Consider the following 16,170-nt stretch of genomic DNA (forward strand, 5'->3'; position numbering starts at 1 on the left):
CAATGCTGTCTTGCTAAAAACATGGTCTCCTGCTGCTTCTCGCAGTGCCCCAGCAGGGCACCAGGTGGGAAGACAGCTGCAGTGGGAACAGATGCTCCTCTCTCTCCCCTGGGTTTTGAAGGAAAGACACAGGTCAAAGAACTGTGTGGCTCATTTCAGTGTACAAAGACATCATTGCTAAGTTGTTCTGGTAGTTTTAGGACATGCTTTCGGAACAAGAAAAACATGAGGTAGGTGTCATAAGGAGGGGCTGCGTAAGGATCTGTCTGTGTCATTCACGTCAGGGCTGTGGCTCTGCAGGCATACCCTCAGCTGAATGGTTTTGGCTCTGGCAGTTGTTCAGTCTGAAGGAAGTTAGGCTGCTCCTAAGCAGGTGGGATAGCATAGCATCATCAGGTTCATCATGATAGATTGGAAAATCCCACAGGAAGCTTCTCAGACATGGGCATTGGGTATCTGTCATTTTCTTTCTCTTCTTTCTTTTTTGCCTTCCTCTGTCCCCCCTCCCCAGTACAAAATTGGAAACAGATGTGTTATTCTTTGAACACCAGGCTCTAACATAGTAAAAGCAGTGAGAATAGCTTTTACTGAAGCCAAACAAAGTTTTTAAAAAAAAAGCTTCACTGGTCACTGCAGAGAGGACTTAGCTGAAGCTGTGCACTTGCATGCTGTATGTTGTTGTTATATGTTATATTGCACCTCCATGCAGATGGGAGCAGCTTTAGCTTTACTTTGCCTGTCACATCATATCTGTGGCTTGAAGTCGGTGAAGCTGTTCCCTAAATGTTCAGTGTTGCCTTAAACCAGGCCCGTGTTACAACATGCACATTACATAATATTTTCAATCTTTAAATCAAATGTATGCGGACCTTGCATTCACCAACCGTGCTGAACTGAGAGCAGCAGCAATGGGCGAGCCCCGCTTCAGATACAGGCAGGGGGAAATGCTGGCAGCTGCAGTGGCAGCTCTGCACACACTGTGGTGCAGAGGTGTTTTCCTGGGTTTTTGGTAGCTGGTGTGCGAGGCACAGCCTTTCTCCTCTGGGCTGATGAGATCCAATGTGGATCCACACTCCTGGAGCCCTTCCCCATCTGGAATCAGGGCTGCAAGGCAGTGTCAGCCTGGGGCTTGCTGCTGCCTTTGCTGCCCTCTGGGAGCCTGTCCTCTAGTTGTGGCTTCCGAGCTTTGGCAACAAAAATGTCCTGAAATGTCCCCCCGCTTTGCTGTTCTTTTTCTTTTTTCTTATGTTTACCCTGCACAGTGTGATGTTTTCATCTCCCTGGCTGTGCCAGCAAAGCAGTTTGTGCGTTGGCTCACTTGGCTTATGATGCATAAATTACAGAAGTTTTCATTGAGTTTAATTTTAAAACAAAATAAACTTGGCAAGCTCTCTTGTCAGGCAGATCAGCTCCCCACTCTGTTCTTCAGGTGGTGGGACAGGATGAGAATTTGATCAGTGGAGAGCAAGGCAGGAGGGATTCCTGCCAAGTCCCTTGGGTCCTGATGCCACAGCCATCAGGAGCCTCCTTCATGGAGTCACAAAGTCAATGCAGCTGCTGGGAATTTTATTTTAGATATATTCTTTCTGGAAATGGTGCACTGAAGAATTTATTGGCCTTTCAGATATGTTCAGCTGATACAGCTGAGACATATTTTCAGGGCCAAAAAAATAGCAGAAAAAGCCAGCAGTGCTGTGAGCAGGTAAGCTGCCCTTGCAGAGCCTTTCTGTGCTGAGCACAGCCCTGAACAGCAGAGGTGGCTGACACTGATGAAGGGATAGCACAGACTTGTGAAGAGGACTTGTCTTTCTGTGCTTGGTCATAAATTCAAGGTTGCCCTCATTGTTCAGATGTAGCACAGCTTTTACAGCTGGCAAGGAGATCATGTGTAGTTTGGGTTTCCAAGATGAGGCTGGAGTTGGCTGATTGCTGGAGAGCAGACGAGTGAGTCCCATCATGAAGCTGATTTCACATCTGTGGGCTTTGGGGTGCCTTGGAATCAAAGAGAGTTTCAACTCTTGGTACATTCTTAGGAAGGAAATGGAGAAGCAAAAGCATATTAACAAGGAACAATAGAAGGAGCAAAACCTGGTAGGGGTTCAAGACAACACGCACATGCACACCTAAAACCAGATGTTGCACTGTGCTACATTTTACAGAGTTTGCCTAAGTGCTGGTGTGCAGTGTGTGCATGTGCCTGTCAGCTTCCCATGCCTTCCTGGCCCTGATCCTGGAGAATAGATATGCTAAGGCACAGTCTCTGCCCTGGAGAATTGTTGCTGTAACTGGATGCGGCTGAAGGAGGCAAAGGGCACTAGGGCATGTATCGGATTGTTCGAGGCTCTGCTGTGGAATAGAACAGAGCAGTGATTCCTGTCCTTCCTCTACAGCTCTGCCCAGCGGGTAGCAGTATAATGGGGCTTTTTATGCTTGCTTACTGTTCTCTGTGAAGCTCAGTGTTTTTCAGGTATTGATTATTTAGGCTTTGAGTTGACCTGAAGAAGTAAGTCAAATTATTGGTAAAGAAATCCTACAATAATTGTTAATGTAGAAATTATTTCAGTTGTGACCAGAGAAAGCATAGCAAAGGCAAAAGAAAGATCTAAGCCATCAGTTCTTGGTATAATGTAATTAAGTGAGACTTAAATATAAAAAGCATTAATTTAGCTTTAATGGTATGAATTCGTTTGGATTTTTTAGGAGGTGCTAGAGGAAATACAGCATAAAAGGATGAACTCCTCGTCCTATTCATGGATTGGAGCTTCACCTTTCAGCAAGACTTGAGTTCCTCCAGCCTTGCATCAGCAGTGATGCTTAGCTGCCTGTCCTGCTCACATCATTCTTGCTTCTGCTTTTCCTTCTTATTCACTGTGCAGCTTCCTCTGGTCCTGGGCGTGTCACTGAGGTCACATCACTCCAGCGCTCAGGGAGGAGTGGGATGAAGTAATGCTTCTGCCAGAATCTGGGCCGAAATTTCATCCTAATTTTTATTCATCATTCATGACAGAAGTCAGAGGCATTCTCTAGAGCCTGCTGTCTCAATCCACTGAAATGAGACTGGCTATGTGCTAAACTTTACCCACATTCTTCAGTGCTGTAATGGCTTGGGTTTGAAAGGCTGAATTTAGTGTGTGTCTCCCTTTTTCTCTGCCTTTGCTATTATTGTTAAAGCTGCATGTTGCAGCCAGCATTTCTATGCAATTTTTTTGCCTTCTGGAGAAAAAGGGGGAAATTTAATATCAACAAGGCTGCTAGCAGTTAAATTGGTCTGTGCTAGACTTGGCAGTGCACATTTGCTGTGACTAGAGTGAGCTGAGTGAAGGAGGTCCCATAGTTTCCTGCTGCTTCTGGTTGTCTGCAGATAGCCTTGTGCAGGACTGGGGCTTCATCTCAGAGGTACATCTGTTTCTTCTGCAGACCTGATCCTGCATACTTTCCACATGCATAGTTTCTCTTGGAAATTATGAGCATGCAAGGCTGCAAGATTGGTCCTATCATGGCAATTTCCTGGCAGAGGGAAAAGATGGAAGCTATTTTTAAATGAAAGCTTTGAATCAGAAGAATATTGCAGAGTGAAGCAAAAAATATGTGTCAAAACCCTGAAATCATGGACTCTGCAGTTTCCTCATGCCAGTGGTTTTCTTCTCTTCATGGTTTTAAGGCTATGTTTTTGGAGGATTGGGCTGAGATTTTTAAGTGAGACATTTCTGTTCTCCCTGGTACACATTATCACTGCAGCAGCAGCATTTTCTGTGTGAGTCAGGCTGGAGAGAGGTGTTCAAAGGGGTGGGACTTTGCAAAAACCTGTAGTTCAGCCATGCACACGGTTCTCCTTTAAGTTTGCTCAGGAGTTCATTATTTATCCCCCCACAATTGGTTTTATGCTCCTACCTTGGTGTGTACATCTTAAACTTTTTCTTCCAAATTTGTGCTCAGTGGCCACTTGGGAAAAACAAGTAAGAGAAAGTGTGTGACTTCTTAACAGTGGAAAATTATGTCCTCTTTTTCTCATCACTTGCTTTTGTATAGCTTAAGAATCACCCAAAGGGCTCTTGCTCAGATTTTAATTTAAAACAAACCAACTGATTTGATTCGAGATCCTTATTTCCCCCAAAAGCACTCTCAGAGTGATTTGAACATGTGAAAAAAAGGCAGTTTAAACCACAATTGTTTCCCTGCCTTTGATAGAGTGGTCACTAGTCAATAGACATAAAAGTCACTGCCTCGGAGAGACGTGCTTTAGTTAATTAGTTACAATCAGTGTTGTGCTAAGAGACTGCACTGCTGCTTGCCCATGTATTTGCTTGGCTTTGCTCATCCCATTCCACATGTTGTGGTAGATTCCTATATCTGCCTTGTGAGGGAGGGAGTGCCCCAAAGTAAATTGGTGTAGGGGGATGATGAGAATCTTCCTCTTTGTCCTCCTCTGTGCTCTGGAAACCTGGGGGGCCAGGTGAGCCTACTTCATAGGTTTTGTTTTTCTGCTAACATGAAGTTTCCAGGCCTAGCCTGGACTTAAAAAATTAATTTTGGTTGCACATTCATAATATTATCTTTTAGCAATATTTCTCCCTTTTTTTTCTTCACCCGCATGCTCATTCACATCCTCCTGCAGTGCTTTGTGTGTTATCTGACTGCCTCCTTCCTCATTCCAAGGGGCTGGATTTCACTGCCCTTCTGACCAGGAGCATGCAGCTTCTGGTGGCACACTGCATGGTCATTTTTTGGGGCTGAGGGGTTTTGGTGTCCTCCAAAGGCTGCTGAGTAGGTAACTGTGATCCTGGCTCAGCATGCCAGCTCTCTTGGTGGTGCTGAGATGGGCCAACCTGATGTTGCCCACACCACCATCTTTGCAAAAACACGTCTCCTGCAGGCCTTTGTGGGCTTGTTTGCAGCCTGGGTATGTCACACCACACCACGTAAACCACCAGGAAAAGTTCAGCCTGGTGATGAGTAACGCCCAGAATCCTGTCCTACCCCCTGCTGTTTGCATATGTGAGGTTAAATGGAAGGGAAGACCACCCCAGCCTGCCTTTCAGTTTGCAACTCAGGAGAGGCAGCTGAACAGCCTGGCATTCACCTGGCTCTTGCTTTTTTTCCAGGTGACCTGGTGTCTCGAGCAATGCACCACCTGCAGCCCCTCAATGCCAAGCAGCACGGGAATGGGACACCCATGCACCAGAAGCAGGGATCCTTCTACTGGGAGCCAGAGGCCCTGTACACCCTTTGCTACTTCATGCACTGTCCACAGATGGAGTGGGAAAACCCCAACGTGGAACCCTCGAAAGTCACACTGCAGACTGAGAGGTAAGAGCCTCTGCACGGTGCTTGGTGTCGTGGTGAGGATGTTTTGTTAATAAATCAGCCTGGCTGGCTAATTGCTAATTACAGCCTGCATGCAAGAGGCCGTGGAGCAGTCTGCTTCACTTTGGGATCACCTCCCTGAAATCCGCTTCTCTCCCCGAAGTGCTGCGTGGCTGAACCAATATATATCAAAAGTGACACCCAGTGGCTATAGACAGCAAATTGGTTCCAGATGTGCTTGGGAGAGATTTCCTTTTCCTTTCGTTGTTGCTCAGCTATTCTGTGTTTTGGAAAAGAAAATGAGAACTTCTATTTCTGGCCTAGCAGGTTTGGGTTTAAATGTGGTTTTTTTCCCCTGCGTGTTAATAGGGCTCAGCAGCTGTGACTGGGGAAGTGGAAAATGAATAGAGTAGTGTGTGTAGAAAGGAGAAGTCATTAAAGATGGTGGGCTCCTGCCGCACTGAGTAACGGGGCACAGGAGTGACCTCGGGGCTGCCCTGGCCAGGGATCTGGCAAGTGCCAGCTGTGCTGCTCTTGTCCCTGCTCCAGGGATGGGCAGGGCCGGGGAGCTGTGCCTCTGGCCCTGTCCTGACTCAGGGTCTGATGTAAGGTGAGAAGGAGACGCCTCTGAAGCTGGCAGGCTGGGTGGCCAGCCCAGGTGGCAGATTGCTGACCAAGAAAATAAATCCCTCTCCCAAGAAAAGCCCAGCAAACCCTCTTTTAAAACATGTCTCCAGCTGTGTGCGAGGGCACACTCTGCTGCTTCCCTGCCACACTTTCACCAGCCCTAAACCAGGCAGCCTCAGTACAGAGATGAGAGGAGTGGCTGGTTTGATGCTGGATATGAATTTTTAGGATGGGTATTGTGGTGATGCAAATGCAAAGCTGGTTTGTCAGGCTGGGCTCCACATTTACATCCCAGAGTATGTATGGCAGTATACATGTGAGCCAAACTCTGATCTGCACATATGGGGCTTAGCTATTGTTGCAGGATGAAGTCTGCATCTCAAAAGCAGGATTTGAGGGTCTCATTGTGTGTGTACTTGTAAATGGTATATAATATGATATCTTAATTAAAATACTTTTTTATTAGTTGCAGAAGAGCATACAAAATGAAATTCTGGCATTAATGATGTTACTGGGAATTTTGCCATTTGCCTTTGGATGGCATTTTGTTTCTTTTCAAGTTTGGGTCGCTCTGTGAGCATGTTGTCACTTTTTGTTCTGTTATTTCCAAAGTATGAAAAAAACAAGGAGGGAAATGACAAGCATACAGAATTTTCTCTATTTTTAAAATTGTTTTTTATTTCATTATTTGTCATCCAGTCTTGCTCTTTTAGAAGGCCTAACTCATGTCCAGGAGCGGTTAGTATGCACAAAAAATTTTTTTGAAAATTAGAATATACTCTCACCTGATCTGTAGTTCTCATCTGTGGGAATAATGCCACTGGAACCAGAGGAAATAGAAGGGTGAATAAAGCTAAGCCTCTGGTTTTGTAAGATTTCTTCAGACTGCTGTGCAAAAGCGAAAAAGGGTAGGAATATTTGGAAAACCACTCTCAGCATTTGTTGTAATAGGTTTTCCTTTCTCTGAGGTTGCCTTAATACATGTCCTCTTCATTAGAGCCCTAGAAATGCTGATTATTTAAGGCAATTGTTCTTCCCTTTATTTTGAGCCTTGCTCTGGCAGGGTGCCGTCGCTTGGCAGGGCAGTGACTGAGTGTGACGTGCGGTGAGGGCCAGAGCAAGTACTCAGTGTTATTGCCAAGAGCCTGTGGTCACCTGGGCAAGGAGCAGATTCATCTCCTGCTGCCTAATCAAACATGCATTAGTACTTAGTGCCGGAGTGGGAATGGTGCAGGGCTGAGTGTGAGCCTGGACATTCCCATGGGGCTGAGCTCTGGAGTTTCACCAGCTGGATGGAACCACCCTGTGCTGCTTGGGATGGAGAACAGTGAGGCTGACTTATCAGTAGTGCTCTGAGGAGCCTTCCTACCCATTTCCCATATTTTGTTTTTTTTTACAGGCAGTCATGCTTTGTGGTCCATGATGTATCTCTGATGGTTTTGTTTCCATGATGGGGTTTTGTGAGTTGCAGGGAAATGGGTTTGTTAAACATGACACTTTTACGTGCAAAATATTTGCAAGATTTGTGACATATCTGTTGCTGTATTTGCTCTCCAGCTGCAGCAATTGCTTTTATTTTGTAAGAAGCCCAGAAGGAAGCAAGAAGGTCCAGGCATCTTTCCCCATCCTTGGCCTCTCTGTGTCCCTGCTGGTGCAGAGAAGCCAGGACAGCGTGGATCTGGCTGTAGAGGCAGTATTTTCATGAAAGAGGGGTTGTCCTTGGCTCTTTGTGAAACCAACCTGGCTACTGTCTTGGCCCCCTCCTCCCTGACAGTGCAAGCCCAGGCTAGAGAGGATTGTGTGATGCAGCCAAAGAATTCTCACAGCACTTTCAAGGCTTGATGGCACCATGAAACCATCCTGTTCTTCCTACTCATCTCCAGCCCACCTGGATTTTGGCTCTGAATCAGGCTGAGCTGCAAAGGCTGTACATGTCCTCCTGTGCAGAGGCTGGATATGAGAGGGGAATCCAGTATGGTGGCATTGCTGCCTGGCTTGGCACTTTCCAGCTCAGAAAACAGTACCTCCCTCAGAGCCTTGGGGGACACATAAAAAGGGATTTTTACCTTTGAGTAAATCCGGCACTTCGTTTCTAGGGAGCATTTCTCTGTGTTTGCTCTTCATGGAATTAAAGAAATGAGAATGCAGTATATTTTCAATCGTGTTTATCTTTACAGAAAATAAAAGGGAAAAATTATTATATAGTGAAACTCTTGTGGTGGGGGGAACTGCTTTCATGGAAGGAGGAGGAGTGGAGAGTGGCCAGAATTGCTTAGAAAACCTGGAAAATATTCCCCACTTCCTAAATTCTGACAAATCCAACAATAAGATAGATGCGTGATCCCCTTCCACCCCAAACTCATATTCCTTCAATCTGGCCACTTTGGCTGAGACTCTCTGGTTTTTTGGCAGCCAGTTCTGCTGACCCTGGATACCATGTAAAAGGCTATTTTGTCAGGCATGGAGGTACAGGGAGAGGGTGGACCTCTTTGTGGGGTCCCCTTTCCCTATTGCACCCAGCTGGGATGTGCTGGAGCCATTTATCTTGTGCTGGGTGTTGCCTACAAAAGCAGTGCTCCTCCAGTGCTTCCACTTGCAGGAGGCTGCAGATTATTTAGGTTTGTGATTCTTTTGCTTTCCTGGGAATTAAAAAAAAAAAACAAAACCAAAAAGAACTGTAGATGAGGGTACTGTTGGTAAGATTTCTTTCTTGCAGCTTCTAGCTTAAGAAAAAGATCTGTCCCGTGGTTATGTTTGGCTTGTTAGCCCCTATAATGCTTCCAAAATTATTGCAAGTAATTTCTTAAGCACCGGAAAGTGCACAATCTGTAGTAGCAGATTTGTGTGATGTTGTTTTTCCTTAAGTGGTTCCTTACCCACTTTTATCCACAGCTGTATTGACAAAGTCCTCATTACTTCCTAACTTGCTGTGTTCCCCATTAACAGCTCATTGAGAAGCTGTGGCTCAGCATCTCAGCCAGTCCAGAACCACCCATTAATTCTGCTCACAGGCAGCCAAGTCCCTTCTCCAGTGCTTCCTCTGCTGCTCCACCTTAGAGGAGCATTTTATCCCCTGGCAGCTGTTAGCTTTTCTCCTCCAGTCTTAATTGAGTTGATAGATATGTGTCTGGTTTTAACCTTCTTTTCACTTTACCTTAACTATTATTCCCTCTGTGGGGAGCAGTCCCTTAGGAAACTCCCATGGGCTGTTATTGCTTACTTTTCGTCTTTCTGCCTGCCTTGCACGCTTACATGGACACATAGAGAAAAAGATATATGTTCCCTGCACATGCATACACCTGCAAATTGTAGATTGTGGTCATTCATTATTAATGGAAAGAGTTTGGGTTGCCTCAATTTTGTTTCTTGCTTTGAGTAGCTATTGGTGTAGCTGGCTAATTAATGTGATGCAGCTCCTCTAATGAGAGGAGTGTTCCATGCTATTAAAATAACTTTTAAAATAATTTTAACTCTTTCAGAGCATTTTTGTAACTGCTACAGCAGTTATACAGATTATACCTATAGAAAAATTTCAGTAAGAGAACTGGGGAAACATGTCTCTGGTTTAAATTATTCTGTGGTACAGACTCCCTGGCTAGGTTAGTCTCCAGCAAAGACCAGAAGAGAGTGGAGAGAGTGTGAAGAATGCTAATGAAAAACAACTAAAGCACTGGGAATATGGAAGCCCTGCAGTGAAACTTGAATGAACCTGCGTATGCAGAAGGGATTACACATGCTTGGTGTGCCAGTATGCCATAGCCCCATGTAACCCTATTTTTATCCACTGTTTGATTGGAAACTTCACATAGTAAAGCTGTAACTTTGCTGAAGTCAAAATTGAGAGCAGGGTTGATTGGACTTGGAACCACTGAAAAGAAATCCCAATGCATCCTTACCTAAGTCCTCTAGATTTGCATGCTAAATATCAGACTTCCCATTTCCTAGAAATCCCTTCAGCAATGTTATTGGAGCTGCCTGCAGCATGTGAGATGGCACATGTTACAAGAAATAGTTCAGGCATTATTTGTGGCTTGGCTATTACATGGCAATATCCTTGCTGGGCTGGGTCTGTATTCTACATCTCTTTTATCAAGCTGGACTTCTGCTGTCCATGGGATGGCCGTAGGATTTTTTAAATAGAGGAAACTGCATGCAGCCCTGTGAGAACTGCATGGTATCCAGGCTGTTCTGTGCTGCACTCTGAATGCTGTGTGTCCTCAGGGATTTATGCCATTGCCAGTCGTGTCAAATCCGATGTCCAAACTGCCAGTGAAATATTCGCCTTTTGTGGCTGCTGGCTGAGTCATCACTTTGACTCAGTTGTGTTTCAAGTCTTGGCCATTAATGTTTTTAATGCAGAAGAGGTAACAGGGACAGCTCATTCCAGCCCCGGATGTGGGTTCAAAACCCATGATTTGCAGAACCCCATTTTTGGACTCTGGAGCACCAATGTCTTGGTGCACAAAAGCCAAAGGATAAATCCTTCTTCTGCCTAGGCAGGTCTCATGAGGCTCCTGTGAGAGCAGAGAGGTTTGATCCTTCAACCTGAACAAGATGCAGAACTTGCTACTTAGGTCACCCTTAGCTGGGCTTCTGGGGTGGCAGAGCAGCTGTGTAGTGTAGAGTGGCTGCATGAGCTCACATGGAGCATCAGCTGGCACTGCTGAGTTTCTGGGAAGGATTGGGACTGGCAGCTTTTTGAGGGCATCAAAAAGTATTTGCTCTCTCTGAAGACAAGTTCTTTATGGTGTAACTGTAAATGAGATTTGCACCCCAGAAACCCATCTGAAAGGCATGCTCTACATTGGAAAAAGCCATATTTTTTTATCGTTCAATAATGCTAAAAATGGACTAGCATTGCATATGTATTTTCATCATATGTTCCTAATGAAAACTTGTCAAAACTTAGGATGCTTTTCAATTCATATATTGGGATTTTCTTTAAAAAACACCCATGAGAACAAAAACAAACAAATGTAAAGAACTTTTTACAATGTTAAAGTTGCTGACTCATATCTGCAAGAAAAAACATCTCCCTACCTTTAGCTAGAAAGGCTTTTTTATGTAAAAGTACAGCCTTATGCTTCTGAGAAGCATCTTTAACTTTTACTTGGTAGCTTTTGCAAATTTAAACAGCAGCGACCTCTGTGTACCAATTTGCCTGTTGTATCCATAAAGGTTGGCAGTCAGCAATCCTTGGCTGGAGTGAGAGAAGAAACCCCACACCTACAGCACCACCACCCTCCTCAGTAGCCAAATGATCCTGCAAACATCGTCTGAAGCAATTGTAGCAATTGAACCAAGTTAGAGAAAGATCAGGTCTTTTCAGCTGTGTCCCCTTCACAGCTGGGAAGCTGAGGCAGGGACAACAGGAGATAGCTGTGGGAATTCACATCCCAATAGGATTATGCCTCAGGGATTTCTCTCTTCCCATTGTGACTGTAAAGCCAGTCCTCTCCCTAAAGTTTGATTTAATACAGGCAGTGAATGAGTGCATGTGTGGGGCAAGGGCTCTGTTGGTGTCTGGAGAAGAGCAGTGTGAAGTGCCCCTGGAAATAAAGAGACTGTTGTGCTGCACTTGAAATGATGATTTTTTTCCTTGGAGCACTCTGATTGTCTAGGAATCTCTCATGTGCACTAATGAGCTCTGGGACCTGGAGCACACTGTAGGCTCTGCTGGGAACGAGGGGCTGGTGGCCCATCCAGGGTTTGTGAGCCTGTGTTAGGAGCATTCAAAGGTGATGAGTGTTCCTACTCTCTGTACGGGAGAGGGAGCAGCTGGTGAGGAGAAGAACTGCTGGAAATCAAGGAGAGAGTGGTTGTGTGTAGTGGCCCTGCTCTGGGCAGAAGGTGGACTGTGAATCTGGTCAGCAGCCAGCAGGAATTTTGCACCCTGCAAAGATGGTAGGAACTGTGAAAAACCAGGGCCAGAGATTATTTGGAGCTGGAATTTGTCAGAGTGCTGGCCCTAGTGCTTTGCAAATCTGGCATTGCAGCAGCTGGTGTCCAGACAGGAGCTTCATCCATCTTCTCACAGACCCATGCAAAAATAATGAAGCATCCTATTGCATTTTATGGTGCACAATTCCTCATGGTCTTCCACCTGACAATTTCTCCTGTTTACATACAGGTAGACTGCTACCATAACAACAATAACAATAACAGTACTACTACTGCTGCTAATAATAATGGAAAAGCCTGAGTTATTGCATATGCATGACAGGATTTTTAATACCTCAGTGTGCCAGCAGGCGAGGGAGGGGGAGTGGTGGGCAGCCCAGGAAGGCTGTGTGTGGCTCTGGAGGGAGTGCAGGCTTTAGGGAACCCCTCTTATGATTAAATTTAGGCTCCCCCCTGCAACATCTGCTTTTCTGATGAGTCATTCTGTAATTCAGAGTGCTCTGGAGACATCAGCCCCAAAAAACTGAGATAAGTCTGAGGTCTGATGGTGTAGGGAGGGGTTGTTTGCCCCACTCTAGAGGGAGGGTGCTGGCAGGGAGCTGCAGTGTGTGAAGGCAGTGGGGAGAAGGACTTCTGATAGCCAACACAGTGAGGACTTGTCCCTTGTGGGGCAGTGCCAGCAGGGTGTTGCTACCTGCAGATGTTTTCAAGGCATAGGAGCTTATAGGACCTTGAGCTGTTCAAAAATAGATGTGAGAGGAGTGCTGGGTGGCAGGAGGAAACAGGAGAGGATGCTGCCTGGGAGGAGGAACCAGGGATGTGAGGCTTGGTGGGGCACTCATAATTGTCTTTTCTGATGAAAAAGGAGAAGGCACGCCCCAAGAGGAGCCAGCTGCCCCCTTGCCAAGGGCAGGGAGACAGGGCCCAGAAGGGTCCAACCCTTTGGGGATGTGCTTTGTGTTGGCCTTCCTCCCAGCTCTTGTGTGTGGGATGCGAGTTGCTCTGTGCAGAGACCTCTCCTTGCATCCTGATCTGGCATATTTTTCCATTTAGACATTTAGACGTGAGCTCAGGAAAATACAAGTCTGTGCCAAAAAGCTTTTTTTTTTTCTTTTTTTTTCTTTTTTTTCAAGCCCTTACTTAACTTTAAACTGCATGGAATTAGAGGGTGGAGCATGCATTTAAAGTTAAGCACAGGTACAGAGAAGGGCTGGAGGAGGAAGTTAGAGCACTCACTCACCTGCAGCCCAGGTAAGGTGCAGCAGCTGAGCTGCTCTTGATTTCCCATATCTTTCAGGCAGAATCAAGCTGAGCACCATGGTTAGATTAGTTTAATTAAGGCATGTGCTTCCAAAGCATGTAACTAGGTGACTTATGTGCTCTGTGTCTGCTCTGGAGCACAAAATTACTGAATTCTCCTGGTTGGTACCTGCCTTTGTACCAGAGATAAATCAGTGTATATGCCAGTGATGTGATGCATTTGGCTAACCCATTTTCACAGAGTGCTGTTTGAAAAGTGAAATATTTCTTGCAGATGTCACATTGTCTTGTGGATTATCACACCCTTATAACTCTGTGTTCCTCTTTCCTCTTTGGCACACAAGCAGTATTTAAAAGAAAAAACCCAGCCCTTCACATGGTGCACAGATTCTTGGAGGGTATTTTTAACCTATTGCACTCAGCCATATTTGGTTCTCTTCTCAAAATACAAACTTCCTGACATGCTGAGATATGCAGTGATGATTTTTTTTCCCTCGGAAAAAGGAATGTAATATGTTGTGAGCAAACTCCATATCCTCATCTAGGGACTGAAATTGGACTTTATAGAAAATTTCCCTGCTTCTGCAGAACACTGATTCCCTTTCCTCTTGGGATTTATTGCACCAAATAGCCATGCTCATTTCTATTTCTCTGGTGAAATTTGCAAGACTGGGAAGGGGAAAAAGATGCAATTTTATAGTGCAATTATCTGAGTTCCTGTAAATATTTTTATTTGCTCTGGTCCTTACTGTGGTGGGGCAGATTTCTGAGTTTCTGTCCTGCACAAGAGGAGGAAAACGTGTGAACCTCTGAGCCCTCTGTTCAGCCTCAGCTCTCTGCTTTTCTGTTTGCCCAGCAGATGTTACAGGAAGGCAGTGTACAAGCCTTTCTTCATTTCTGTGATCCAAACTCTGTTCATTCATGCAAAACATAACCTTGAATTGAGTTTTCCTTTAATTGTATTCCTAGAACCAAGTTATATCTGTAACTACATGCAGTTTTACAGTGTGATTTGCCTCTCCCCTTCTGCTCAGACGCTCAGCAAGTGATGAAAAATCACTTACTGATCACTTTTTCCCAGGTATTTTGTGCCTCAAAAGAGGGTCCCTTCAGCTCTGAAGATGACCTGGGAAGCAGTCACCTTCCAAGAACAAATACACCCCTGCTTCCCCCCTTTTCCTCCTCTAGCTCCCAGCACTCTCATGACAAATGAGCTGGGCTAGGAAATTATTTTGTGTGAGCTGTGGGAGATGATCTTCTGTCCTTATCAGCCTCCTTACGTGGCCGTGGCAGGTCTGGGGAGAGCAAAAGCCTTGGAAACAAATGCAGCCTGGTCTTGAGGTGACAGTGATGTGTTGGAATAGAAAAACTATGGAAGTGGCAGCTTCAGCCAAAGATGTCATATTTCAAAAAGAGATTGTTCATTTACGTGCCTGTGAGATTTGGGAACCCAGCGTCCTAGGGAGAGTCAGTGGCCTCGGGGCTTCTCTGTCCTTCGGCACTTCTGAAGTCTCTCATCCCCCCTCAAGAATATTAATATCAGAGCTATGTAAAGCCAAGTCCTCAAAAAGGGAAATAAATGTATAAAGAGCTATAAATAGGAAAAGGATATTCCAGAGTCAACATCTTCTTAAATAATTTTTCTCAGGGTATAACTTTTTGAGGTAAAGTTGTACATTTAAAATGTAAAATATTTGCCTACTCTGCAGCTAATGCAGGCTTTTTTTCTCCCTTCCTCCATGAAAAGGGACCACAGAAGGAAAAGCAAGCAAGAGACTTGCAGTGACCTTCAAGGTGCTCAGCTGCAGTTATTTTATTAGTTTTCTTCTGAAACACGACTTGAAGCTATGGTTTTTACTTGTGGTTTGGCATCTTTCTCTTGGTTCCCAAATAATTCTTAGCATAGGTGGAGTGAACTATGTGCTGCGTGCTTCATGTCCAGCTTGGGCAGCTCTTGCTGGGACATGGTGCTGTCCAGGTATTGTGGAGTCAAGGACCATGTTTCTGATAGTGCCTAGACTTTGTGAGGGTGTGGCCCAGAATCCCAACATTGACTTTTGGGGGCACTTTCACATGTTTTTTTGGCAGAACAGCTGACACCCGAAAGTGTAGCAGTTTGATACTGCTGAAAGTGAGACCAAGCAGTCTGGTTTCTGATTTCTGACCTCGCTCACAGCTAACCTTCACTTTAGCTGCAAAATCCCCCACTTTCAGCACTGAGCACAAGGTGCCCATTGCATCAGCAGGAGATGCTGAAGACTTCCTGGGGCATTCCCTCTCCATCCTTGGCATCTCAGTGTTGGGGCATCCCCTCTCTCTACCCAGGCCTGTGCATCAGCCAGAGCAGGACGTGGTCCTGTGCCAGACTCCTGTCCTCTTTTTGGGATTGCACCATGTAAAGGATGGGAGGAGAATTTGCCAGTTGGGTGCACTGACCTCATGGAGCCCCATGGATGAGCATGGCTCATAAATCTCACTCTCCAAATAGTCCTGCCCTGGAGACAGGATGAGACATCTTGATTTAGACCTATTTGAAAATTGCTGAGCTGGTTTGCTCTCCCATTCTTTCCTTATCCTTTTCTCTGTACATATTGACATTCTCCCACATATAGGCACACGCACACACCCTCACCCCCCTGCTCTCTGCTTGTCTCTACCTGTGACTGTGATGCTGCTCGTGTGCCTTGGCACTGATGTTTGTGTGCTCCGCAGGCCGTTCATCGTGCTGCCTCCGCTGATGGAGTGGATTCGGGTGGCGGTGGCTCACGCGGGGCACCGGCGCAGTTTCTCGGTGGACAGCGATGACGTGCGCCAGGCGGCCAGGCTCCTGCTGCCGGGAGTTGACTGCGAGCCCCGGCAGTTGAAGTAAGTCCCCGGGATGCAGATCGGCTGCTTTGTGCAGAATGTGTTTCTCTCTCCTGGGGAGCGGCGGGCGGGCACAGGGCTCTGTTGTTGCTGGGAGGCGCGGGGATGCTCCGGCGCTCACCGTGTGTGTTGCAAAATCAGCTCCTGGTATTTGCTCACATCGGTGGATAAGCTGGTTGCATAGTAATGGGTGCCTGACTATCTCACAGCTCG

The 16,170-nt window shown here is 45.8% G+C and overlaps 1 protein-coding gene and 1 long non-coding RNA gene across 4 annotated transcripts in view; one reads left to right on the forward strand and one right to left on the reverse strand.

The window, feature by feature from the left end:
• Positions 1–15,884, reverse strand: part of LOC139587951 (uncharacterized) — a 29,882-nt gene extending 13,998 nt beyond the window's left edge. The window contains exon 1 of the long non-coding RNA XR_011678541.1: positions 15,750–15,884. This is a non-coding gene — a long non-coding RNA (uncharacterized lncRNA). The remainder of the gene's footprint in view (positions 1–15,749) is intronic.
• ABTB3 (ankyrin repeat and BTB domain containing 3) overlaps positions 1–16,170 on the forward strand; it is a 175,181-nt gene that overhangs the window by 101,918 nt on the left and 57,093 nt on the right. For all 3 annotated transcript variants that reach the window (XM_071422723.1, XM_071422725.1, XM_071422722.1), the window contains exons 3-4: positions 5,103–5,307; positions 15,805–15,957. In XM_071422723.1, the coding sequence (XP_071278824.1) occupies positions 5,103–5,307; positions 15,805–15,957 (358 nt within the window). The remainder of the gene's footprint in view (positions 1–5,102; positions 5,308–15,804; positions 15,958–16,170) is intronic.

This window comes from Agelaius tricolor, unplaced genomic scaffold, assembly GCF_023055355.1.
Source record: "Agelaius tricolor isolate 1412-34295 unplaced genomic scaffold, bAgeTri1.0.p SCAF_3, whole genome shotgun sequence".
NCBI lineage: Eukaryota > Metazoa > Chordata > Aves > Passeriformes > Icteridae > Agelaius > Agelaius tricolor.